At 46.7% G+C, this 27,327-nt stretch overlaps 1 protein-coding gene across 1 annotated transcript; it reads right to left on the bottom strand.

Moving 5' to 3' along the window:
* Positions 1-5,498: 5,498 nt before the first annotated feature.
* On the bottom strand, positions 5,499-27,168 carry LOC130312038 (serine/threonine-protein kinase SBK1-like). The gene is made up of 4 exons (XM_056552556.1): positions 27,146-27,168; positions 9,301-9,476; positions 8,367-8,569; positions 5,499-6,044 (listed from the first exon to the last, which is right to left on the bottom strand). The coding sequence occupies exons 1-4, from the start codon at positions 27,166-27,168 to the stop codon at positions 5,499-5,501; spliced, it is 948 nt and encodes a 315-aa protein (XP_056408531.1).
* Positions 27,169-27,327: the final 159 nt, after the last annotated feature.

The following is a 27,327-nucleotide window of genomic DNA, read 5'->3' on the forward strand; positions in this document are numbered from 1 at the left end:
AAACAATGAAAGATTGGACTGTACCATACGTTTCCGCACGGAGCCCCTTCTAATGAGCATCGGATCTCATCACGAGAGGATTGAACTTTTGGTCCTCCCCAATTGCACCTCGGAAATTCTCCTTGGACTTCCCTGGCTTCAACTTCATTCCCCAACCCTGGATTGGTCCACTGGGGAGATCAAGAGTTGGGGGCCCTCTTGTTCCAAGGACTGTCTAAAACCGGTTCCCAGTAACCCTTGCCGTGACTCTGTGGTTCCTCCAGTAACCGGTCTCCCTAAGGCCTATATGGACTTCGCGGATGTTTTCTGCAAAAAACAAGCGGAGACTCTACCTCCTCACAGGCCTTATGATTGTCCTATCGACCTCCTCCCGGGCACTACTCCACCCCGGGGCAGAATTTATCCTCTCTCTGCCCCAGAGACTCTTGCCATGTCTGAATACGTCCAGGAAAATTTAAAAAAGGGCTTTATCCGTAAATCCTCCTCTCCTGCCGGAGCCGGATTTTTCTTTGTGTCCAAAAAAGATGGCTCCCTACGTCCTTGCATTGACTACCGCGGTCTTAATAAAATCACGGTTAAGAACCGCTACCCCCTACCCCTCATCTCTGAACTCTTTGATCGCCTCCAAGGTGCCCACATCTTTACTAAATTGGACTTAAGAGGCGCCTATAACCTCATCCGCATCAGAGAGGGGGATGAGTGGAAAACAGCATTTAACACCAGAGATGGACACTTTGAGTATCTGGTCATGCCCTTTGGCCTGTGCAACGCCCCTGCTGTCTTCCAAGACTTTGTTAATGAAATTTTTCGTGATCTGTTATACTCCTGTGTTGTTGTATATCTGGATGATATCCTAATTTTTTCGGCCAATCTAGAAGAACACCGCCAGCATGTCCGTATGGTTCTTCAGAGACTTCGTGACAATCAACTCTATGCTAAAATTGAGAAATGTCTGTTTGAATGCCAATCTCTTCCTTTTCTAGGATATTTGGTCTCTGGCCAGGGACTACAAATGGATCCAGACAAACTCTCTGCCGTCTTAGATTGGCCACGCCCCTCCGGACTCCGTGCTATCCAACGCTTTTTGGGGTTCGCCAATTATTACAGGCAATTTATTCCACATTTTTCTACCCTTGTGGCTCCTATCGTGGCTTTAACCAAAAAAAATGCCGATCCCAAGTCCTGGCCTCCTCAAGCGGAAGACGCCTTTAAACGACTCAAGTCTGCCTTTTCTTCGGCTCCCGTGCTCTCCAGACCTGACCCTTCCAAACCCTTCCTACTGGAGGTTGATGCCTCCTCAGTGGGAGCTGGAGCTGTTCTTCTACAGAAAAATTCTTCCGGGCATGCCGTCACTTGTGGTTTTTTTTCTAGGACCTTCTCTCCGGCGGAGAGGAACTACTCCATCGGGGATCGAGAGCTTCTAGCCATTAAATTAGCACTTGAGGAATGGAGGCATCTGCTGGAGGGATCAAGATTTCCAGTTATTATTTACACCGACCACAAGAACCTCTCCTACCTCCAGTCTGCCCAACGGCTGAATCCTCGCCAGGCCCGGTGGTCTCTGTTCTTTGCCCGGTTTAATTTTGAGATTCACTTTCGTCCTGCCGATAAGAACATTAGGGCCGATGCTCTCTCTCGTTCCTCGGATGCCTCAGAAGTTGAACTCTCTCCGCAACACATCATTCCACCTGACTGCCTGATCTCCACTTCTCCTGCCTTCATCAGGCAAACTCCTCCAGGAAAGACCTTTGTTTCTCCACGCCAACGCCTAGGAATCCTTAAATGGTGTCACTCCTCCCATCTCGCAGGTCATGTGGGCATCAAGAAATCTCTGCAACTCATCTCCCGCTTCTATTGGTGGCCGACTCTGGAGACGGATGTTGTGGACTTTGTGCGAGCCTGCACTATCTGTGCCCGGGATAAGACTCCTCGCCAGAAGCCCGCTGGTTTTCTTCATCCCCTGCCTGTCCCCGAACAGCCTTGGTCTCTGATTGGTATGGATTTTATTACTGATTTACCCCCTTCCCGTGGCAACACTGTTATTTGGGTGGTCGTTGATCGATTCTCCAAAATGGCACATTTCATCCCTCTTCCTGGTCTTCCTTCAGCGCCTCAGTTGGCTAAACAATTTTTTGTACACATTTTTCGTCTTCACGGGTTGCCTACGCAGATCGTCTCGGATAGAGGTGTCCAATTCGTGTCTAAATTCTGGAGGGCTCTCTGTAAACAACTCAAGATTAAATTAAATTTTTCTTCTGCATATCATCCCCAGTCCAATGGACAAGTAGAAAGAATTAACCAGGTCTTGGGTGATTATTTGCGACATTTTGTTTCCTCCCGCCAGGATGACTGGGCAGATCTCCTTCCATGGGCCGAATTCTCGTATAACTTCAGAGTCTCTGAATCTTCCTCCAAATCCCCATTTTTCGTGGTGTACGGCCGTCACCCTCTTCCCCCCCTCCCTACCCCCTTGCCCTCTGGTCTACCCGCTGTGGATGAAATTTCTCGTGACCTTTCCATCATATGGAGAGAGACCCAAAATTCTCTCTTACAGGCTTCATCACGCATGAAGAAGTTCGCAGATAAGAAAAGAAGAGCTCCTCCCGTTTTTTCCCCTGGAGACAAGGTATGGCTCTCCGCTAAATATGTCCGCTTCCGTGTCCCTAGCTACAAGTTGGGACCACGCTATCTTGGTCCTTTCAAAGTTTTGTGTCAAATTAATCCTGTCTCTTACAAACTTCTTCTTCCTCCTTCTCTTCGTATCCCTAATGCCTTTCACGTCTCTCTTCTTAAACCACTCATCCTCAACCGTTTTTCTCCCAAATCTGTTCCTCCCACTCCTGTTTCCGGCTCCTCGGACATCTTCTCTGTCAAAGAGATCTTAGCCTCTAAAAAGGTCAGAGGGAAAACTTTTTTTTTAGTGGACTGGGAGGGTTGTGGTCCTGAAGAGAGATCCTGGGAACCTGAGGACAACATCCTAGACAAAAGTCTGCTCCTCAGGTTCTCAGGCTCTAAGAAGAGGGGGAGACCCAAGGGGGGGGGTACTGTTACGCCGAGCGCTCCGGGTCCCCGCTCCTCCCCGGAGCGCTCGCTACACTCTCCCCGCTGCAGCGCTCCGGTCAGATCCACTGACCCGGGGCGCTGCGATTCCGCTTCCAGCCGGGATGCGATTCGCGATGCGGGTAGCGCCCGCTCGCGATGCGCACCCCGGCTCCCGTACCTGACTCGCTCTCCCTCGGTCCTGTCCCGGCGCGCGCGGCCCCGCTCCCTAGGGCGCGCGCGCGCCGGGTCTTTGCGATTTAAAGGGCCACTGCGCCGCTGATTGGCGCAGTGATTCCAATTAGTGTCTTCACCTGTGCACTTCCCTATATCACCTCACTTCCCCTGCACTTCCTTGCCGGATCTTGTTGCCATTGTGCCAGTGAAAGCGTTTCCTTGTGTGTTCCTAGCCTGTGTTCCAGACCTCCTGCCGTTGCCCCTGACTACGATCCTTGCTGCCTGCCCCGACCTTCTGCTACGTCCGACCTTGCTTCTGTCTACTCCCTTGTACCGCGCCTATCTTCAGCAGCCTGAGAGGTGAGCCGTTGCTAGTGGATACGACCTGGTCACTACCGCCGCAGCAAGACCATCCCGCTTTGCGGCGGGCTCTGGTGAAAACCAGTAGTGACTTAGAACCGGTCCACTAGCACGGTCCACGCCAATCCCTCTCTGGCACAGAGGATCCACTACCTGCCAGCCGGCATCGTGACAGATGTACTGCATCTCCGCCTCTCCCATAGAGATACATGGAGGGGCCCGCAGATCACCGCGGCTGACACGCCTCCTGCACGGGAAAGCATTGGCAGACCAAGGGCCCTGTACAGGAGATTGGAGGGTTCACACACCCCGCGATCAGACACTTATCGCCTATCGAAGTGTCGACGTCTGCCGATCTCCTTTAAAGGGGTACTCTGCCTCTAGACATCTTAAACCTTATACAAAGGGTATAAGATGTCTAGACTTGCATTAAGGGTGTGTGGCCGTGACGTCATGAGCAGGGGGGACGCGACCGTGACGTCACGAGCCTCCGCCCCGCATTCGCAGCCATCCAGCACGGAGCAAAGTTTGCTTCGTGTACCGGATGTCTGGGGTGCCGCAGCCGGGGGTCCTTTGGATAGCGTATAAGATGTCTTGGGGAGGAGTACCCCTTTAATGTAACAATTGTCTGACTACTAAAGACACAAGCGCTGATCTCAAATACATTAATAGTGGGGTGCCACCCCGTGTACCGTAATGCACAACCAAAAAAGAAACAAAAAAAGTACACCATATAGCGCACACCCAATCACTTAAGTATAACAATCTTTATTAATTTAACACAAAACATAATTTACAACATATCTAATCAGACAAATCCCCATTAAAAACATTTAAAAGACACTTTGTGTCTTCCCACATCAGGGAGAAGCCCAAAGGACCTCTCCCAGGACCCCTGTATGTTAACGTATCCTATACTGCCTCAAAAACCATGCTCCAGGCTAATGCAATGTAAATAAATACCATAAAAAGATACAAGAATAAATCCCAATTCCACTACCAAGTAATAAACAATAATACGACCTGACAATCGGCAGTTCCACAGACATATGTGGGGGTAGGGAAGGGAATTGCAAGAACCAGAGGCAGTAAGATTTAAAAAAAAGTGCCAGGTGTCCTCCTGTAGCCCACGCGTTCCGTCACCTGAAAGTGACTTCCTCAGGGGGGGGTTCTAGTTTGATCTAGATCCTTATCTCTTATATACACAGCCTGTCTGATTAGTAAATGGGCGGTACCTGTAGATCCCATGAACACTTCACTCAGTAATGGCGGTGATGGTCGGCATGTACTTCCAAGTCAAATAATCACTTCCTGTATTCCAATCTCCACTCATGCGCATTATCATGGACTGCGCACGCACATAATAATGCACGCGCATCCATGCTCCTCATGTTTCATAAGTATCACAAGCGCAGAATGCGCGTGTGCACCAATCAGCAACCTGTATACAGTGCATGCGCCTCACACATCCACACTCAGTACATATCTGCACACATGCATAACATGCACATTCGCATATCTGCACACATGCTTATCTGCGCATGCGCATATAATGCATTCATCCAACCAACCTGTGCTGTATCCCTTAGCAAATATATTTCTATATAGGCCTAGTCACTTAGGGATGTACTTATTTATATGCTTCAGTTAATTCTCCCAAAAAATTGACTACTATGAACACTTCAATAAAAGCTAAAAAATTACACATTTTCAATAACAAGACTTCCATACTTACCTCTCTAACAAAATGGAGACTGTGAGCTGTGTACATTAAACCCTACCGCCATGTGTCATGTCCATTTAGATGGGAACCCAGGTAGGTGACCTCAGCTCCAATAGTAAGGAAGATGATGTCATGATCCAGAAGAACATGGGAGGTCATCATGTGATCTCCGTGTCACCTGTAGGAAACCATTATTCTGTTATGACGGGACCTCTGCTTTCCATGGAACGTGCATGTATTTCAGAACGTCCATGACCGAGCACCTCTCCGCGGCATTGATGGCCAACAATCCCCAGAACATCCCTCTGGCTTCCACCGAGATTTCCTTCCACTTCTCTGGAGCTGCTGACGGATCCTTCTTCACCTGCCACCAGGCGAATTCCTTATACCTTGGATCACCACGCTCCGCCCCTCGCCAAGGGAAGAATCCGGTTAGCGCAACGTAGACAAGGACACCAAAGGCCCAAACGTCAAGACTGGGATGGAGTAAGAGCTCTTCTCCTTTTCTTAAGCGGCAGAGTTCCGGAGCGACATATGGTTTAATCCGAGACAGAGAAGATGTGTAAGTGCCCTGGAGACGGGTGAGTCCAAAGTCGGCAAGTTTTATCCTGTGACATTCTTGGTCCATCAGAAGAACATTATTGAGCTTTAGATCCCGATGGATCATTCCTCTGTTGTGCATGAAGTCCAGGGCGTTGGCTATCTGAGGAACGCAACGCTTCACCATGTCCTCCGGCAACCCGACCTAAGAAGAAGACAACACCAGTGATCACACAGCTGAGGAGCAGACCGGACAATCCGAACAGAAGACAACACCAGAGATCCCACAGCTGAAGAGCAGACTGGACAATCCGATCAAACAGAAGACAACACCAGAGATCACACAGCTGAAGAGCAGACCGGACAATCCGATCAAATAGAAGACAACACCAGAGATCACACAGCTGAAGAGCAGACTGGACAATCCGATCAAACAGAAGACAACACCAGAGATCCCACAGCTGAAGAGCAGACTGGACAATCCGAACAGAAGACAACACCAGAGATCACACAGCTGAAGAGCAGACCGGACAATCCGATCAAACAGAAGACAACACCAGAGATCACACAGCTGAAGAGCAGACCGGACAATCCGATCAAACAGAAGACAACACCAGAGATCACACAGCTGAAGAGCAGACTGGACAATCCGATCAAACAGAAGACAACACCAGAGATCCCACAGCTGAAGAGCAGACTGGACAATCCGAACAGAAGACAACACCAGAGATCACACAGCTGAAGAGCAGACCGGACAATCCGATCAAACAGAAGACAACACCAGAGATCACACAGCTGAAGAGCAGACCGGACAATCCGATCAAACAGAAGACAACACCAGAGATTACACAGCTGAAGAGCAGACCGGACAATCCGAACAGAAGACAACACCAGAGATCACACAGCTGAAGAGCAGACTGGACAATCCGAACAGAAGACAACACCAGAGATCACACAGCTGAAGAGCAGACCGGACAATCCGAACAGAAGACAACACCAGAGATCACACAGCTGAAGAGCAAACCGGACAATCCGAACAAAAGACAACACCAGAGATCACACAGCTGAAGAGCAAACCGGACAATCTGAACAGAAGACAACACCAGAGATCAGACAGCTGAAGAGCAGACCGGATGCTCTGAACAGAAGACAACACCAGAGATCACACAGCTGAAGAGCAGACCGGACAATCCGATCAAACAGAAGACAACACCAGAGATCACACAGCTGAAGAGCAGACCGGACAATCCGAACAGAAGACAACACCAGAGATCACACAGCTGAAGAGCAAACCGGACAATCCGAACAGAAGACAACACCAGAGATCACATAGCTGAAGAGCAGACCGGACGCTCTGAACAGAAGACAACACCAGAGATCACACAGCTGAAGAGCAGCATCCCAATGGGCATATACAAGATGATGGTGTGCTTAAAGGGGTACTCCGCCCTTAAACATCTTATCCCCTATGCAAAAGATAGGGGATTAGATGTCTGATCGCGGGGGTCCGATCTCGGGAACCCCCCACGATCTCCCTGCAGCACCTGGTACCCAGCAATGCTGGGTTCCTGCAGCAGGAGTCGTGACATCACATCCCCTTCATTCATGTCTATGGGAGGGGGCGTGACGGCTGTCACGCCCCCTCCCATAGACATGAATGGAGGAGGTGTGGTGTCACGACTCCCACCACAGGAACTCAGCGCTCTAAACATACTGCGGATGGCGGGTGGTCCCAGAGCCGTCATACCCCCTCCCATAGACATGATGGAGGGGGCATGGCGTGACGAGCGTTGCTGGGTGTCAGGTGCTGCACGGAGATCATGGGGGGTCCCATCACATGGGAAGGGGTCAAATCACATTTATTAACTTTTTTTTTTTAAATCCCTACACGAGACTATTACATGCAATCCTTGGATTGCATACACTGTTAAGTGCTATGCCATAGCATAACATTGATCAGTGTTATTGGTGCACTGCTCCTCCAGCCTGGATCTCAGGCATGGAGCAGCAGAGCGATGATTGGACAGCGAGCAGCACTGTCCTCTCAGCTGTTCGGGACGCCGCAATGAAATTTCCACTGAGCTAACCGGCAACTGTTTTCTCCCGTTTTAGACGCCGTGATCCACTTTGATTGCGGAGTCTAAAGGAATAATACCGGACATCAGCCCGATCGTCAATGTCCAGTATTAGCCGCGGGTCCTGGCTGCTGATAGCAACTGGGACCCACCAGGTATGGTGCGGGCTCAGCTCCTGAGCGCGCTTTACGTAACGGGAGCCGGACGAGGATGTAAATATACGCTTGCGGTCATTAAGGGGTTAATCTGTAATTTCCAACTCTCAAAAAGATGATTGTCACCCAATAAGTCATCATCATAGAGGGTGTCACCCTATAGTGGATCTCCCCAGTTACAGAGTCACATACTGCTACATGTGTTGACATATCTACAGGGTAAGAAGCCAAATGATAGAATTGAAATGGTTTCAACCAGCTTTTCCAGAACAAACTAGATAAAGAACAGAAACTCACCTTAGTTTTAACAATGGACTGAAGATTTCCTGCCGGTGCTACCTCCTGAATGAAAACATAATCCCGACTGGTCTGGAACGCGATCTCATGAGTCAGGATGATGTTCGGGTGGCAACTGAGGGTGAGGGAGATGCCGTATTCCAGGAGGAAGTTATCCTCTGGGGTCTTCTCCTTCGCCAACATTTTTATAGCCACGACCTGACCTGTAAATACGACATTTTGATTAGTCAGTGACAAAATCAACAGGAACAATCACTAAATTATCGTGCTACCATAGACATAGACGTCATGGGACATAGAAAGGTAAAGCCTATAGTCTAAATATCCACATAGATCAGATGAAGAGTATGTGGGCTGGACTTACCTCGGCCCCTAATTGCTATAGAACACCCCCTGGGCACTTAAGCTTCATTTGCATATTAACAAAAGAAGCTTATATCTTGGTGATGGAAACAACTATTGACATGAAAAGGTATGTCTGGAATCTTGATGATTATCCCTGTCTAGCCATGGGCTGAGCTGCAATACCAAACACAACCCATAGAAAGGTGTGGCGCTATTTATTCAAGCAAGGAGACATGTTTTTCTCGTCTTTAAAGGGATAGTCCGGCCTTAAACATCTTATCCCCTATCCAGGGGGATAAGATGTCTGATTGCAGGGGTCTTGTCACTGGGACCCCCGCAATCTTGGTGCAGCCCCCATCATTCTTTGCCGGTGCTGCTCCTGAGACTGAAACGTGACGCCATAGCCATGCCCCTTTGTGATGTCACACCACACCCCCTCCATTCATGTCTATGGGAGGGGGCGTGACTGCCGTCACGCCCCCTCCCATAGACATGAATGGAGGAAGCGTGATGTCACAAGGGGGCATGACCATCTCAGTCACAGCACCCGGAACAGAAGAGAGAGACCGCCATTATATCGTCATCTCACCTGACTGCTTGTGTTTGCCCATGAGAACCTTCCCATAAGTCCCTTCTCCGAGTTCTTGTACGAGATCAAAGTGATCGGTCGCCTCCATCATCCTCAGGTTCTCAGAGGTCTCCGAAACCAGTTGTATGAGGTGTCTCGCCATGTTCTTGGTGATCTCTCTGACGTGGGCAGCCATTCTGAGTGAGATAAAGAGACATAGAGTTTATTATAATAGAACAGGAGAAAACTATAGTGTTAGGGATCATTGGGAGGGAGCAGGGCCGGCGCTGCCTATAGGCAAAATAGGCAGCCGCCTAGAGCGCACTCTTAATGGGGGCGCCACTCTTCCCGCAGCAATAAAGTTAGCCACTGGTAGGTCATAGCTTGTGCTCCAGATCCCAGGATGTCTCAGGCTGTGTTCACACGACAGAATTTTCGCATAAAGATGGGCAATTTTGGCCAAATAATGCGTATTTCTGCATAAATGCGGAAGTCATGCAGAATTCTTGCAGAAATTTCCCATGTGTATGGAAAATGGGGCTTTACATTCATTGGTTCAATTCAATTTTTTTCTGAAATCCGCACAAAATACCCATCAATTCGGCATTTTGGGTTGAGAAAAAAAAAAACCCATTGACTTCAATCGGATTCCATAAGATTCCAAAAATCCACATTGACTTCAAAAGAATTCCATACAAATTTAGGGTAGGACCTTTCTTTATGCGGAATACGGAAAGCAGAATTTCCGCAGTGGAAAGACCAATGCAGAAATTCCACTGTGTGAATGGGACAGCGGAATCCCATTGACGTGTGTTGGCTCTTAATTTATGCGGAAATTAAATGCGAAATTAGATGTGGAAGTCCATCCAGAATTTCCATCGTGTGAACATAGCCTTCAGACTGAGCCAACATTCATGGGATTCCCCACCCTCCATAGGCTATAAACATACAACACTATAATAGTCAGTACAATATCCTGGAGCTCTATAATCAAATAATTTACTATAAAACCTATAAATCTGCTACTAGATAAATATGGGTTACACAACCCAAGACTCATATCCCGTTAGAAATCTAGTTACAAAAAAACATATAATAATTGAGCAAAATAAAATAATTTAAAAAAAAATTATAATAAAAAAATAAAAATAAATAATAATAAAATAATATTCAAAGGAAATGAATGCACTGTTATGAAAATAAAAATAGAAAACTATACGAAATACCCAATAAAAATATCCTGTGCTATGGCCGAAACACATATTTACCTCACAGATGAAGACTGGGACCGTAAAATGGTCCTTGAAGAGATTATATAGTCAATGGTGGACTCCTCCTGGACACCAAGATGATGGTCCTTGAGGAGATGATATAGTCAATGGTGGACTCCTCCTCGACATCAAGAAGTCCACAATGTTCTGCTCATCAGAGGCCAATATTGAACTCCAATAATGAAGTGGAATAGATATGACTGAGGAGGAAACGGGAGGAACTTTATATCTGGGGAGAGGGTGGAGATTATGGATTGAGGGGACATTACCATTGGCCAAGACTTGGTGTCCTCATTTGCACATGAATGGTCAGTGAGAAGTCTCTGTGCGGGGTGATTCCATATGAATGGGGCTGTGGGTGCGGCTCATGTCTGTAGACAGGTCGGTCAGGTATTGTACACTATGGGGCCCTGTATGTATCTTTTATGTACCACAATTTATGACTGAAAAGCTTCTCTTTTTGTTTTGGTACCTGTATGAGGACACAACACTGGAAAATATCCCCAGTAAGGCCCCTTTCACACTATCGTCATGTTCCTGCATTTTGACAGCCGTTTTTCTGCTGAAAGAGGTCACGAGAAAATAGACAAAATAACTGAACATAACGGATAATGACGGCCAACAATGTCTGTTAATTTAACGGACATTCTATCAAAATAACGGACATATTCGTCATTTATTTCATCCGTTATAGTCCGTTATTTTATGTCCATTATTTTATTTCCATGTTCTGAGCCTGCGCAGTACAAATAACGGATCATAACGGACGTTAAAATAACTAGCGCTAACGGATGTTAATTGTGAACACACGTCACCCGTAGACTTCAATGGTAAAATTTGAACAGCCGTCATTCCACCGTTATTTTTGACAAGACAAAAATTAGTGCCTGCACCGTGGAAAATATCGGCCGTTAGTCATAACAGGACATAACTGGAGCTGCAGGATGGTCAAAAAATCCCACTCACATGAATGAGATTTTTTGACGACCGTTTTGGGGATTTTCTCACTTAACCTCTTAAGGACCAATGACGTTGTGGAACTTCATGGCACCCTGGGCTTTAAGGACCAATGACGTTCCACAATGTACTGGCGTTTTCCGGTCTCTGCCGCTCGCCGGGCAGAGATCGGAAGCGGATGCCCACTGAAATGCTTCAGCAGGCATCCAGGGCAAACGCCGAGGGGGGCTATGTAGGCCCCCCATGTCGGCGATCGCCGCAAATCGCAAGGGAAATTGCCCTTGCGATCTGCGGCGATACCGGTCTGATCGGGTCTCTGGGACCCGACCGCCCGGCAATTTCGCATGATCCCGGTTGTCACAGACAGCCAGGACTATGCTGGAGCCTGGGAGCGAGGTGGCAAGCCGGCCACCTCCTCCTATCCCCTGCGATCCGTCGGTTAGTTAACCGTCCAATCGCAGGGGGGGGGGGGGGGGGGGGCGGTTACTTCCTCCCGCCCTGCCCGGCCCCTTGAAGTCCGGAGAGGAGCCTGGCCCTGGTACTTACCTCGTCCCTGAAGACCCGGATCCCGGCGATGAAGACGGCGGCAGCGACAGGTGAGTGGATCTTCAGCCACGGTCGGGCCCTTTACAGCAATGCACGTCGCCGTAAAGCGACATGCATTGCTGTATTGGGACCCTGTATACTCCAACTCCCAGCATGCCCAGACAGCCCTTGGCGTCTGGGCATGCTGGGACTTGCAGTTTTGCAACATCTGGAGGTCCACAGTTTGGAGACCACTGTGCCCTTCCAGATGTTGCAAAACTACACATCCTCAGCATGCGATTACTGTCCAGGCATGCTGGGAGTTGTAGTTCTGTAACATCTGGCCCTTCAGATGTTGCAGAACTATAACCTGGACAGTTTTGGCATACTGGGAGTTGTAGTTTTGCAACATCTGGAAGGGCACAGATTGGGAACCACTGTATTAGTGGTCTGCAAACTGTAGTCCTCCAGATGTTGCAAAACTACAACCCCAAGCATGCTGGGAGTTGTAGTTCGGCAACATCTGGCTCTAAAGATGTTGCCGAACTACTACTCCCAGTATGCCTGAGAATGTTTGGGAGTTGTGGTTTTGCAACAACTGGAGGCACACTGGTTGGGAAACATTGTCTGTTTCCTAACTCAGTGTTTCCCAACCCGTGTGCCTCCAGCTGTTGCAAAACTATAACTACCAGCATGCACTGATAAGACTGTACATGCTGGGAGTTGTAGTTTTGCAACAGCTGGAGGTCCCCCCCCCCCTGTGAATGTACAGGGTACATTCACATGGACAGGGGCTTACAGTGAGTATCAGGCTGCAAGTTTGTGATGCAGCAAATTTTGCGCGGCAGCTCAAACTCGCAGAGGGAAACTCGCTGTAACCCCCCGCCCGTGTGACTGTACCCTAAAAACACTACACTACACTAACACAAAATAAAATAAAAAGTAAAAAACACTACATATACACATACCCCTACACAGTCCCCCTCCCCTCCCCAATAAAAATGAAAAACGTCTGGTACACCACTGTTTTCAAAATGGAGCCTCCAGCTGTTGCAAAACAACAACTCCCAGTATTGCCGGACAGCCGTTGACTGTCCAGGCATGCTGGGAGTTTTAAAACAGCTGGAGGCACCCTGTTTGGGAATCACTGGCGTAGAATACCCCTATGTCCACCCCTATGTAGATCCCTAATTCAGGCCTCAAATGCGCATGGCGCTCTCACTTTGGAGCCCTGTCGTATTTCAAGGCAACAGTTTAGGGTCACATATGGGGTATCGCCGTACCCGGGAGAAATTGCCTAAGAAATTTTGGGGGGCTTTTTCTCCTTTCACCCCTTATGAAAAGGTGAAGTTGGGGGTTTACACCAGCATGTTAGTGTAAAAAAAATTTTTTTTACACTAACATGCTGGTGTTGCCCCATACTTTTCATTTTGACAAGAGGTAAAAGGGAAAAACGCCCCCCAAAATTTGTAATGCAATTTCTCCCGACTACGGAGATACCCCATATGTGGGCGCAAAGTGCTCTGGGGGTGCACAACAAGGCCCAGAAGGGAGAGTGCGCCATGTACATTTGAGGTGATTTGCACAGGGCTGGCTGATTGTTACAGCGGTTTTGACAAACGCAAAAAAAACAAAACCCCACATGTGACCCCATTTCGGAAACTACACCCCTCACGGAATGTAATGAGGGGTGCAGTGAGAATTTACACTCCACTGGTGTCTGACAGATCTTTGGAACAGTGGGCTGTGCAAATTAAAAATTTTGTACAGCCCACTGTTCCAAAGATCTGACAGACACCAGTGGGGGGTAAATGCTCACTGTACCCCTTGTTACATTCCTCAAGGGGTCTAGTTTCCAAAATGGTATGCCATGTGGGGGTTATTTTGCTGTCCTGGCACCATAGGGGCTTCCTAAATGCGACATGCCCCCCGAGCAAAATTTGCTCTCCAAAAGCCAAATATGACTCCTTCTCTTCTGAGCATTGTAGTTCGTCCGTAATGCACTTCAGGTCAACTTATGGGGTACCTCCATACTCAGAAGAGATGGGGTTACAAATTTTGGGGGGGGGGGGGGGGGGGGGGTATTATCTGCTATCAACCCTTGCAAAAATGTGAAATTTTGGGGGGAAACACATTTTTTTTACATATGCAAAAGTCGTGAAACACCTGTGGTGTATTAAGGCTCACTTAATTCCTTGTTACGTTCCTCAAGGGGTCTAGTTTCCAAAATGGTATGCCATGTGTTTTTTTTCCTGTTCTGGCACCAGAGGGGCTTCCTAAATGCAACATGCCACCCAAAAATCATTTCAGAAAAACGTATTCTCCAAAATCCCCTCGTTACTCCTTCGCCCTCTACTGCGCCCGCCGAACACTTTACATAGACATATGAGGTATGTGCTTACTCGAGACACATTGGGCTACAAATGTAAGTATACATTTTGTCCTTTTACCCCTTGTAAAAATTAAAAAATTGGGTGTACAAGAACATGCAAGTGTAAAAAATGAAGATTTTGAATTTTCTCCTTCACTTTGCTGCTATTCCTGTGAAACACCTAAAGGGTTAAAACGCTGACTGAATGTCATTTTGAATACTTTGGGGGGTGCAGTTTTTATAATGGGGTCATTTATGGGGTATTTCTAATATGAAGACCCTTCAAATCCACTTCAAACCTGAACTGGTCCCTGAAAAATTGTGATTTGGGAAATTTTGTGAAAAATTGGAAAATTGCTGCTGAACTTTGAAGCCCTCTGGTGTCTTCCAAAAGTAAAAACTCGTCACTTTTATGATGCAAACATAAAGTAGACATATTGGAAATGTGAATAAAATAAAAAAATATTTTGAATATCCATTTTCCTTACAAGCAGAGAGCTTCAAAGTTCCAAAAATGCAAAATTTTCAATTTTTTCATCAAATTTTGGAATTTTTCACTAAGAAACGATGCAAGTATCGACAAAATTTTACCAATAACATAAAGTAGAATATGTCACGAAAAAACAATCTCGGAATCAGAATGATAGGTAAAAGCATCAAAGTTATTAATGTGACAGTGGTCAGATGTGCAAAAAACGCTCTGGTCCTAAGGTGTAAAATGGCCTGGTCCTTAAGGGGTTAAAGGGGTACTCCGGCGCTTAGACATCTTATTCCCTATCCAAAGGATAGGGGATAAGATGCCTGATCGCGGGGGTCCCGACGCTGGGGACCCCCGTGATCTTGCACGCCGCACCCCGATACAATCAGTTCCCGGAGCATGTTCACTCCGGGTCTGATTACTGTCGATCATGGGGCCGGAGCATTGTGACGTCACGGCTCCGCCCCCTCAATGCAAGCCTATGGGCTGTCACGCCCCCTCCGTTAGGCTTGCATTGAGGGGGCTGATTTTAACGGGGTGTGGCAGGCAAGATCATGGGGGGTCCCCAGCGTCGGGACCCCCGCGATCAGACATTTTATCTCCTATCATTTGGATAGGGGATAAGATGTCTAAATGTCTAGATGCCTAACGGTAGTGTGAAAGGGGCCTAACCTACATCTAAGGGTTTTCACTAAGGTACATGTTCCTGTAATACTTTTAAGGAAATCTGTCAGTACAGTCAGGTAGTGCAGGTGACACTGATGACAACCATACTTACCTTGTCCCATTCCGTGCTGTAGTTCTCCGGCATTCTTCTTCGGCATCTTCCGCTCCAGGCTCAACTTGGAGAATGGGCGGAGCTTAGTGACGTCATTGCTGCTGTTTGTTAGCAGCGGGACCCAGCAGAGAACAGCAGCGGTGACGTCACTAAGCTCCGCCCATGCTCCTAGTCAGGCCTGGAGCCAAAGATACCTAAGAGGATTGCCAGAGAACCACAGCACAGAACTGGTCCAGGTAAGTATACAAGGGTTATTTTTTGTGCCAAGATCTGTAGTTTTTATGGTACCATTTCTGTTTTGATGCAACTTTTGATCACTGTTTATGAATTTTTTTTCTTCTATATGAAGTGACCAAAAATCATAAATTCTGAACTTTGGTAATTTTTTTACATTTAACATTATATTTTCATTAACATGATATTTTGATATTTCGGATATTTCCGCACGCAGTACATTTTTTGTTATTTTATTTTTAAAAAATACCAAAAGGGCGATGATTTAAACTTTTGCTAGATTAGGACTTATTCACATTTATTTACATTTTATTCTCAATTTTTAGTCCCCATAGCAACATATTACAATAGTGATGCTGTTCCGTATGAGCCTGCCACATCACCGCTTTGATCAGTGTTATCAGCGCCCCATTACTACAGTCTGCCATATCATCGCATTGATCAGTGTTATCAGCGCTCTATTACTACAACCTGCCATATCACCGCTTTGATCAGTGTTATCAGCGCCCCATTACTACAGCCTGCCATCTCACGTCATTGTTCAGTGTAATTGGCGCTCCATTACTACAGCCTGCCATATCACCTCATTGTTCAGTGTTATCAGCGCTCCATTACTACAGCCTGCCATAGAACAGCATTGTTCAGTGTTATCAGCGCTCCATTACTAAAGCGTGCCATATCACCGCATTTTTCAGTGTGATCGGCGCTGCTCCATTACTACAGCCTGCCATATCACCGCATTGATCAGTGTTATCAGCGCTCCATTACTACAGCCTGCCATATCACCGCATTGATCAGTGTTATCGGTGCTCCATTACTACAGCCTGTCATATCACCCCATTGTTCAGTGTTATCGGCGCTCCATTACTACAGCCTGCCATATCACCGCATTGTTCAGTGTTATCGGTGCTTCATTACTACAGCCTGCCATATCACCACATTGTTAAGTGTTATCAGCGCTTCATTACTACAGCCTGCCATATCACCGCATTTTTCAGTGTGATCGGCGCTCCATTACTACAGCCTGCCATATCACCGCATTGTTTAGTGTTATCGGTGCTCCATTACTACAGCCTACCATATCACCGCATTGTTCAGTGTTATCAGCGCTCCATTACTACAGCCTGCCATATCACCGCATTGATCAGTGTTATCGGCGCTCCATTACTACAGCCTGTCATATCACCCCATTGTTCAGTGTTATCGGCGCTCCATTACTACAGCCTGCCATATCACCGCATTGTTCAGTGTTATCGGTGCTCCATTATTACAGCCTGCCATATCACCTCATTGATCAGTGTGATCAGCGCTTCATTACTACAGCCTGCCATATCACCGCATTTTTCAGTGTGATCGGCGCTCCATTACTACAGCCTGCCATATCACCGCATTGTTTAGTGTTATCGGTGCTCCATTACTACAGCCTACCATATCACCGCATTGTTCAGTGTTATCAGCGCTCCATTACTACAGCCTGCCATATCACCGCATTGTTCAGTGTCATTGGCACCCCATTACTACAGCCTGCCATATCACCTCATTGATCAGTGTTGTCGGCGCTCCATTACTACAGCCTGCCATATCACCTCATTGATCATTGTTATCGGCGCTCCATTACTACAGGCTGCTGAGCCTTACTGCATTATTGGAGCGCTGAGCCGATGAGCCGGGGGCAGATTGAGACCCTGCGATTTTATTCCACTGGTCCTGATCAGCTACCTGAGCTATTGTCCTATTGTTCTTCCCGGCTGTGTGGTTTGAATACACAAATATTTGGCCAGGGTGGAGACAGGGCGACTGCAGCACAGGGGCAGCGGAACAGGAAGATGATTGATCGAATACATGGAAACATAGAACCAATAGTTTGCATGTAAGACTTACCAATAAAGACAAATCACAAACTAAATGGTGAAATAAGGCCGCAATGTTTATTAAAGATAAAAACCTTTAACAATGGTAAATGAAATAACAAAACTAAAATAATAAAATAAACTATATTGATATTAATATTATGTCCACCTGTTTTAAACAGGCGATTTACCCCCACCAGGGGAATTTACTAAATGCCCCCCCCCAACATCGCGATGCCTTTTTCAATAATAGTTTGAAAATCTAGATTCAAAATGTCAAGACCAATAGCGGACAACATAAGACAACCAGGAAAAAAAAGGCCCGGACAATCATCTTCCAGTTCCAAATGACGGAAACTGAAGTAACCCAAAGAAGGAAGAAACTTGGCCAGGTTACTGTTTACTCTTTTACGTATTTTATTAATAAAAAGAAAATGAGGCAAAGAGCAAGTTGGAGAAAATAAAATTTCCGAAAAACAGCAAACAGAATTAGGAAAAATATTATGTAACTAGCTGAGTACCCGGCGTTGCCCGGTTTTTCCTTCCTAATCCTTGTTGAGGAGGAAAATAAACAAAGGAGGAAGCTTTTGACTTCATATCCCGTCCTCATATATTGTTGTTATATCCCAACCTCCTATCCAGTCATCGTATCCCGACCTCCTATCCCGTCCTCATATCTCGAACTCCTTTCCCGTCCATCTATCCTGTACTCATATCTCGACCTGCTATCTCGACCTCCTATCCCGACCTCCTATCCTGACCTCCTATCCCCTTGTCAGGATCCGGATAGGTAAGCAGTGAGGATACTGGTGGTGGATCCTCTGTGTCAGTGGGGTGATGACGTGGGCCGTACCAGGGGAACAGAGTCTAAGGGGTTACTGGTTTTCACCAGAGCCCGCCGCAAAGCGGGATGGACTTGCAGAGGCAGGTAACCCCCAGGTCGTTCCACCCGATAGCGACTCAACCCCAGCTGACGGCAGAGACAGGCGCGGTACAAGGGACAAGGCAAGAACAAGGTCGGACGTAGCAGAAGGTCAGGGCAGGCAGCAAGGATCGTAGTCAGGGGCAACAGCAGAGGGTTTGGAACACTGGCTTGGAACATACACAAGAACGCTTTCACTGGCACTGAGGCAACATGATCCGGCGATACCAGGAAGGGGAAGTGGGTTTTTATAATGAGGACACAGGTGAATGTACTGATTGGGCCAGGCGCCAATCAATGGCACACTGGCCCTCTAAGTCTCAGAGAGCCGGCGCGCGCGCGCCCTAGGAAGCAGGGCTGCGCGCGCCGAGACTGAGCAGACGGAGGACAGAACAGGTGAGGGGATTGGGATGCGAGCCGCAGGCGGCGCGTCCCGCTACGCGGGTCGCATCCCCGCCGGAGACACCAATGCAGCGCTCCCGGTCAGCGGGTCTGACTGGGGTGCTGCATGGAGGTGAAAGCCGCGAGCGCTCCAAGGAGGAGCAGGGACCCGGAGCGCTCGGCGTAACACCCGTCCTCCTATCTCGACCTCCTATCCAGACCTCCTATCTTGGTCCTCCTATCCCGGTCCTCCTATTCCAGTCCTCCTATCGCATCCTCCTATCCAGTTATTGAAATATCTCCAGCCGTACGGAAGTTATGTGGGAACATACATTCCCATTGATTTGCATGGGACTTTAAACAAAAACCCCGAACCTCACAAATGGGGGTAGTTAAGGGTTAAATTAACTATCCTATATTTTAAGTGGACATATAAGTAACATGTGACCAAGTATTATGGAAATATCTCCAGCCGTTTGGAAGTTATGCAGTGACATATATTTCCCATTGACTTGTATGGGACTTTAAACATAAACCCCGCCCCTGGCAAATGGGGGTGAGTAAGGGTTAAATCACCTATCCTATATTTGTTGTTGACATATAAGTAACATGTGACCAAGTGTAATGGTAATATCTTTAGCCATTTGGACGTGATGCTGGAACATACACACATATATACATCCATACATCCATATATATACATACATACATCCATACATACACACACGTTGAGTTTTATATATATATAGATTTAGAAAAATCTTGTTTCAATTCAGACAAAAGATTAATAGTGGGAACCAACCCAAGATCATGAACACCAAAATGTAAAATAATAATAGAAGGAGAAGGACGGGAAAGAGATATATGGTTAATATTATCTATAAATTTATGAATCCGAAAATTAGGAAAACCAAACCAGGAAATATACACAACATCCAAATCAAAGGATAAATTTAGACTCTATGAGAAGACCAACTACCAAGTCTTTTTATTACAGATTCAGATAAACCCATACGATAAGCTTTAGTTGCCGCCCCAATACGAAAAGAATGGGGCGTCAACCTAAAGCTACTAAGACCAAGATGAGAAACACATTTACGTAAAACACTTGAGAATTGAAATCTGGTCAAAACTCTACAATCATTGTGAATAAAAAGAGACCCAGGAATTTTTGGGCGAAGCTCGACCCAAAATAAAAGAGTTTTAAAGGGACAAAAAACATAACTAGGAACAGAATTAATACGAAGCCAATGTCCCTTAGGCTGGGTTCACACCACGTTTTTCCAATATGCTAACAGTATACGGTCTTCCGCCAAAAAACGTATACGACCGTATCAGAAACCGTATGCATAGAGAATGCATTGTAAACCGTATTCCCAATGTTGTGTACGGTTGCATCCGTTTTGCCTTGGATACAGTTTTGCCGATTTTTCAACCGTAGGCAAAAACGCTGTCGACCACGTTTTTTGCCTCAGGTAGGAAAACCGTATGCGAACCGTATGCGGTTCTTTTAACATTGTTGTCTACGAGAGCCGTACACAGAATTTCAGAATACGGTTGCACACGGTGTTTCGAATCCGTTTTTGGAGTTGACACATGCGCAGATCTTTCTAGAATTCATCCAGACATCCCCCCCTCCCTCTGGAAACGCCCTGTCTGGCCATTGTCTGGAGAGTTGAGCTACAAGAAGGACCTGCTGCTCCTTTGCTCTTCAGTCAGCCGCCATTTTAAGCTTCATCTGGTACATTAAAAGGTAAGATGGCTGCTAATTAATATTATATTCTCTTTGTAAAGACACCTTATTGAAAGGAGTTGGAATCTTGCCCATTTTTGGATTATTATTTGAAAAATGTATTGCTTTTACAATGTTAACATCATGTCCTGGTCGAGATTTATATTTTTGCATAATGTTTATTAAATGCTGGCAGATAAATCTTTTAATCTTGTTGATATTATGTTGATAGTTGTAGTTTTGCAACAGCTGGAGGCTCCCTATTTTTTTTTTTGGGCTGCAGACATGGCTTTACACATTCAGCCAGCATACATGCAAGAGTTTTTGCATTGCATGGTTCAACCAGCACTTGCAGACCACCCAATTCCTGCATGCTTGCAAACAGTAGTCCATATGCTACAATGTGCAGGCCTTTTGGTTGTTGGAGCTCTGACAATGCTGGTTGCACTATGTTTTTTAACCCCTTAAGGACAATGGACGTACTCCTACACCCCCGTTTCCAAGTCCTTAAGGACCGAGGACGTAGGAGTACGTCCTGTCCTTTCCCGGCCCCCCGCCGCTAGCCGGAGGGGAGCCGGTGCCCGATGCCTGCTGAAATCGTTCAGCAGGCATCGCGGCATATCGCCCAGGGGGGTCATTATGACCCCCCATGTCGGCGATGGCCGCAGATTCCGGGTCAATCAGGTCTCCAGTGACCCGGTGACCCGGAATTACTGGCTGATCGGGGCCGTCAGAGACGGCCCCGAACAGCCAGAGCCTGCAGGGGTGATGTGGCACTGGTGCCACCTCACGATCACCCTGATTCGTCGGCCGGATTACCGGCCGACCAATCAGGGCGCCTGCTGCGGCTGTCACTCCCGCACCCGCTCCGCCCCTCTTCCGGAGGACGTGAGCGGGTGCGGGACGTGCACCCCTGGTGCTGGGGACCCCGATCCCCGGCGCTAATGTTGGGATCGGGGCCCCAGGAGCGACAACGGCGGCGGCGGCGGGACTGACCTGTGCGGCGATCAAGCAGCAGCAGGAGGTGAGTGACAGCCTCCTGCTGTTGCTTAGCAACAGCTCCCAGCATGCAAAAAGGGCATGCTGGGAGCTGTAGTTATGCAACAGGAGGAGTCAGACCACCACAACTCCCAGCATGCACTTATGGGCATGCTGGGACTTATGGTTTAGCAACAGCTGGAGACACATTCTTTCTATGGAAAAGTGTACCTTCAGCTGTTGTGTAACTACAACTCCCAGCTTGCACAAACAGCTTAAGTGCATGATGGGAGATGTAGTGGTGCATCTGCTGGTTGCATAACTACAACTCCCAGCGTGCCCGTTGGCTGTCGGTGACTGCTGAGAGTTGTAGTTTTGCAACAGCTGAAGGCACACTGAGTTAAGTAGCAAACCAGTGTGTCTCCAGCTGTTGCATAACTAGAATCCCCAGCATCCCCAGCCAAAGTAGTATGCCTCCCGCTGTTGCATAACTACAAGACCCAGCATGCCCTTCCGCTGTCCGTACATGCTGGGGGTTGTAGCTTTTGCAACAGCTGAAGGCACACTGGTTGCAAAACACTGAGTTTGTTGCCAAACTCGGTGTTTCACAACCTGTGTGTCTCCAGCTGTTGCAAAACTACAACTCCCAGCATGCACTGATAGACCGTACATGCTGGGAGTTGTAGTTTTGCAACAGCTGGGGGCCCCAATGTGAATGTACAGGGTACACTCACATGGGCGGAGGATTACAGTAAGTATCCGGCTGCAAGTTTGAGCTGCAGCAAATTTTCTGCTGCAGCTCAAGCTGCCAGCGAGAAACTACTGTGAACCCCCCGCCCATGTGACTGTACCCTAAAAACACTACACTACACTAACACAAAATAAAATAAAAAGTAAAAAAAACACTACATATACACATACCCCTACAATAAAAATGAAAAACGTCTGGTACGCCACCGTTTCCAAAACGGAGCCTCCAGCTGTTGCAAAACTACAACTCCCAGCATGCACATATAGACCCTACATGCTGGGAGTTGTAGTTTTGCAACAGCTGGATATTTCCCCCCCCCCAATGTGAACGTACAGGGTACACTCACATGGGCGGAGGATTACAGTAAGTATCCGGCTGCAAGTTTGAGCTGAGGCAAATTTTCTGCTGCTGCTCAAACTGCCAGCGAGAAACTACTGTGAACCCCCGCCCGTGCGACTGTACCCTAAAAACACTACACTACACTAACACAAAATAAAAAGTAAAAAATACTACATATACACATACCCCTACACAGCCCCCCTCCCCTCCCCAATAAAAATGAAAAACGTCTGGTACGCCACTGTTTCCAAAACGGAACCTCCAGCTGTTGCAAAACAACTACTCCCAGTATTACCAGACAGCCACTGACTGTCCAGGCATGCTGGGACTTTTACAACATCTGGAGGCACCCTATTTGGGAATCACTGGCGTAGAATACCCCTATGTCCACCCCAATGCAAGTCCCTAATTCAGGCCTCAAATGCGCATGGCGCTCTCACTTTGGAGCCCTGTCGTATTTCAAGGCAACAGTTTAGGGTCACATATGGGGTATCGCCGTACTCGGGAGAAATTATGTTAAAAATTATGGGGGGTATTTTCTGCTATTACCGTTTTTAAAAATCTAAAATTTTTGGGAAACCAACATTTTAGGTAAAAATTATTATTTTTTTTTTTTACATATGCAAAAGTTGTGAATCACCTGTGGGGTATTAAGGTTCACATTACCCCTTGTTACGTTCCCCGAGGGGTCTAGTTTCCAAAATGGCATGCCATGTGTTTTTTTTTTGCTGTCCTGGCACCATAGGGGCTTCCTAAATGCGGCATGCCCCCAGAGCAAAATTTGCTTTCAAAAAGCCAAATGTGACTCCTCCTCTTCTGAGACCTGTAGTGCGCCAGCAGAGCACTTCTCACCCCCATATGGGGTGTTTTCTGAATCGGGAGAAATTGGGCTTCAAATTTTGGGGGGTGTTTTCTGCTATTACCCTTTTTAAAAATTAAAAAATTTTGTGAAACCAAGCAATTTAGGTAAAAAATTAAAAAAAAATTTCACATATGCAAAAGTCGTGAAACACCTGTGGGGTATTAAGGTTCACATTACCCCTTGTTACGTTCCACGAGGGGTCTAGTTTCCAAAATGGTATGCCATGTGTTTTTTTTTGCTGTTCTGGCACCATAGGGGCTTCCTAAATGCGGCATGCCCCCAGAGCAAAATTTGCTTTCAAAAAGCCAAATGTGACTCCTTCTCTTCTGAGACTTGTAGTGCGCCAGCAGAGCACTTCTCACCCCCATATGGGGTGTTTTCTGAATCGGGAAAATTGAGCTTCAAATTTTGGGGGGTATTTTCTGCTATTACCCTTTTAAAAAATGTAAAAATTTGGGGAAACCAAGCATTTTAGGTAAAAAAAAATGTTTTTTTTTACATATGCAAAAGTCGTGAAACACCTGTGGGGTATTAAGGTTCACATTACCCCTTGTTACGTTCCACGAGGGGTCTAGTTTCCAAAATGGTATGCCATGTGTTTTTTTTTTTGCTGTTCTGGCACCATAGGGGCTTCCTAAATGCGGCATGCCCCCAGAGCAAAATTTGCTTTCAAAAAGCCAAATGTTACTCCTTCTCTTCTGAGACCTGTAGTGCGCCAGCAGAGCACTTCTCACCCCCATATGGGGTGTTTTCTGAATCGGGAGAAATTGGGCTTCAAATTTTGGGGGGTATTTTCTGCTATTACCCTTTTTAAAAATGTAAAAATTTTGGGAAACCAAGCATTTTAGGTAAAAAATTTTTTTTTTTAACATATGCAAAAGTCGTGAAACACCTGTAGGGTATTAAGGTTCACTTTACCCCTTTTTACGTTCCCCGAGGGGTCTGGTTTCCAAAATTGTATGCCATGTGTTTTTTTTTGCGGTTCTGGCACCATAGGGGCTTCCTAAATGCGGCATGCCCCCAGAGCAAAATTTGCTTTCAAAAAGCCAAATGTGACTCCTTCTCTTCTGAGACCTGCAGTGAGCCAGCAGAGCACTTTTCACCCCCATATGGGGTGTTTTCTGAATCGGGAGAAATTGGGCTTCAAATTTTGGGGGGTATTTTCTGCTATTATCCTTTTTAAAAATGTAACATTTTTGGGAAACCAAGCATTTTAGGTAAAACATTTTTTTTTTTTTTTTTTTACATATGCAAAAGTCATGAATCACCTGTGGGGTATTAAGGTTCACTTTATCCCTTGTTACGTTCCCTGAGGGGTCTAGTTTCCAAAATGGTATGCCATGTGTTTTTTTTTTGCTGTCCTGGCACCATAGGGGCTTCCTAAAGGTGACATGCCCCCCAAAAACCATTTGACGCTCCTTCCCTTCTGAGCCCTCTACTGCGCCCGCCGAACAATTAACATAGACATATGAGGTATGTGCTTACTCGAGAGAAATTGGGTTTCAAATACATGTAAAAATTTTCTCCTTTTTACCCCTTGCAAAAATTCAAAAATTGGGTCTACAAGAACATGCGAGTGTAAAAAATGAAGATTGTAAATTTTCTCCTTCACTTTTCTGCTATTCCTGTGTAACACCTAAAGGGTTAATACACTTATTGAATGTCATTTTGAATACTTTGGGGGGTGTAGTTTTTATAATGGGGTCATTTATGGGGTATTTCTAATATGAAGACCCTTCAAATCCACTTCAAACCTGAACTGGTCCATGAAAAATAGCGAGTTTGAAAATTTTGTGAAAAATTTCCAAATTGCTGCTGAACTTTGAAGCCTCTGGTGTCTTCCAAAAGTAAAAATTCATAAATTTTATGATGCTAACATAAAGTAGACATATTGTATATGTGAACCCAAAAATGTTTTATTTTGAATATCCATTTTCCTTACAAGCAGAGAGCTTCAAAGTTAGAAAAATGCTAAATTTTCATTTTTTTCATCAAATTTTGGGATTTTTCACCAAGAAAGGATGCAAGTTACCATAAAATTTTACCACTAACTTAAAGTAGAATATGTCACAAAAAACAATCTCAGAATCAGAATGATAACTAAAAGCATTCCAGAGTTATTAATGTTTAAAGTGACAGTGGTCAGAATTGCAAAAAACGCTCTGGTCCTTAAGGTGTAAAATGGCCTGGTCCTTAAGGGGTTAATAAGAAACTATGATATGATGGAAGATGTAATATTGCAAATGGTAGTTGCTTCATGCTTTTTCACAAATATTGCATGGATGCTTGCAGTTGTAGTTCTTCAAAAGCAGTAGGCACTTTAAGGAATGCTGTCGACAGGCATGCTGCTAGTTATAGGTGTTACGCCGAGCGCTCCGGGTCCCTGCTCCTCCCCGGAGCGCTCACGGCGTCTCTCTCCCTGCAGCGCCCCGGTCGGTCCCGCTGACCGGGAGCGCTGCACTGACATGGCCGTCGGGGATGCGATTCGCACAGCGGGACGCGCCCGCTCGCGAATCGCATCCCAAGTCACTTACCCGTCCCGGTCCCCTGCTGTCATGTGCTGGCGCGCGCGGCTCCGCTCTCTAGGGCGCGCGCGCGCCAGCTCTCTGAGACTTAAAGGGCCAGTGCACCAATGATTGGTGCCTGGCCCAATTAGCTTAATTGGCTTCCACCTGCTCCCTGGCTATATCTGCTCACTGCCCCTGCACTCCCTTGCCGGATCTTGTTGCCTTGTGCCAGTGAAAGCGTTTAGTGTTGTCCAAAGCCTGTGTTACCTGAACCCTTGCTATCCATCTTGACTACGAACCTTGCCGCCTGCCCCCGACCTTCTGCTACGTCTGACCTTGCCTCTGCCTAGTCCTTCTGTCCTACGCCTTCTCAGCAGTCAGCGAGGTTGAGCCGTTGCTAGTGGATACGACCTGGTTGCTACTGCCGCAGCAAGACCATCCCACTTTGCGGCGGGCTCTGGTGAACACCAGTAGCCTCTTAGAACCGGTCCACCAGCACGGTCCACGCCAATCCCTCGCTGACACAGAGGATCCACTACCTGTAAGCCGAAGCGTGACAATAGGTCTGCCAATGTAGGTTGAATCATGCAATGTACAATCTGTAAAAAACTTTTTATAATTTTTAGTTTTTGTTTTGTTTTTGAGAAATAATGTAAAATTATTGTCTATATGGAGACACAGTTTATAACATTAATTAATTTTACACGGCCCTTTCCTCAGTAGGTTTGCAAACCTACTGAGGAAAGGGCCATGTATAAAGCACATGTGAGCCCAGAAACGCGTCTAGGTATAAGAATATTATACATCACCGCTACCTGACTATTCAAAGGCGAACTCCGATCCAGTTCTGCTAAGCAGTACATCATTCCCGGAATCATCCTCCAGGCAGCATTGCCCAAGCGCCTGTGACGTCACCTACCATCGAGTTACCTAGAAGTCTGCACCTGCTTCATCGTGTGGTTACCATCTGCAGCGAAACATCAGCAAGCGGTTACTATTACAGCTGGTCTGTGGCAGGCAGACCGCCGCGAGGACGCATGCCAGCGTCTGGTACCACCTAATCGTGCGGACTCCACATTTCAACTCAAGGTGACTTTCTATCGGGATGTATT

Source organism: Hyla sarda, chromosome 1 (genome assembly GCF_029499605.1).
Source record: "Hyla sarda isolate aHylSar1 chromosome 1, aHylSar1.hap1, whole genome shotgun sequence".
Taxonomy (NCBI): domain Eukaryota; kingdom Metazoa; phylum Chordata; class Amphibia; order Anura; family Hylidae; genus Hyla; species Hyla sarda.

Bases quoted from the DNA above. Each gene is read 5' to 3' on its own strand.
- LOC130312038 (XM_056552556.1), bottom strand. From the start codon at position 27,168: ATGAAGCAGGTGCAGACTTCTAG. The intron at 9,477-27,145 runs GTAACTCGATGG...TATCTCACTCAG, and splicing joins AAGCAGGTGCAGACTTCTAG to AATGGCTGCCCACGTCAGAG. The intron at 6,045-8,366 runs GTGAGTTTCTGT...TCTTCTTCTTAG, and splicing joins AGTCCATTGTTAAAACTAAG to GTCGGGTTGCCGGAGGACAT.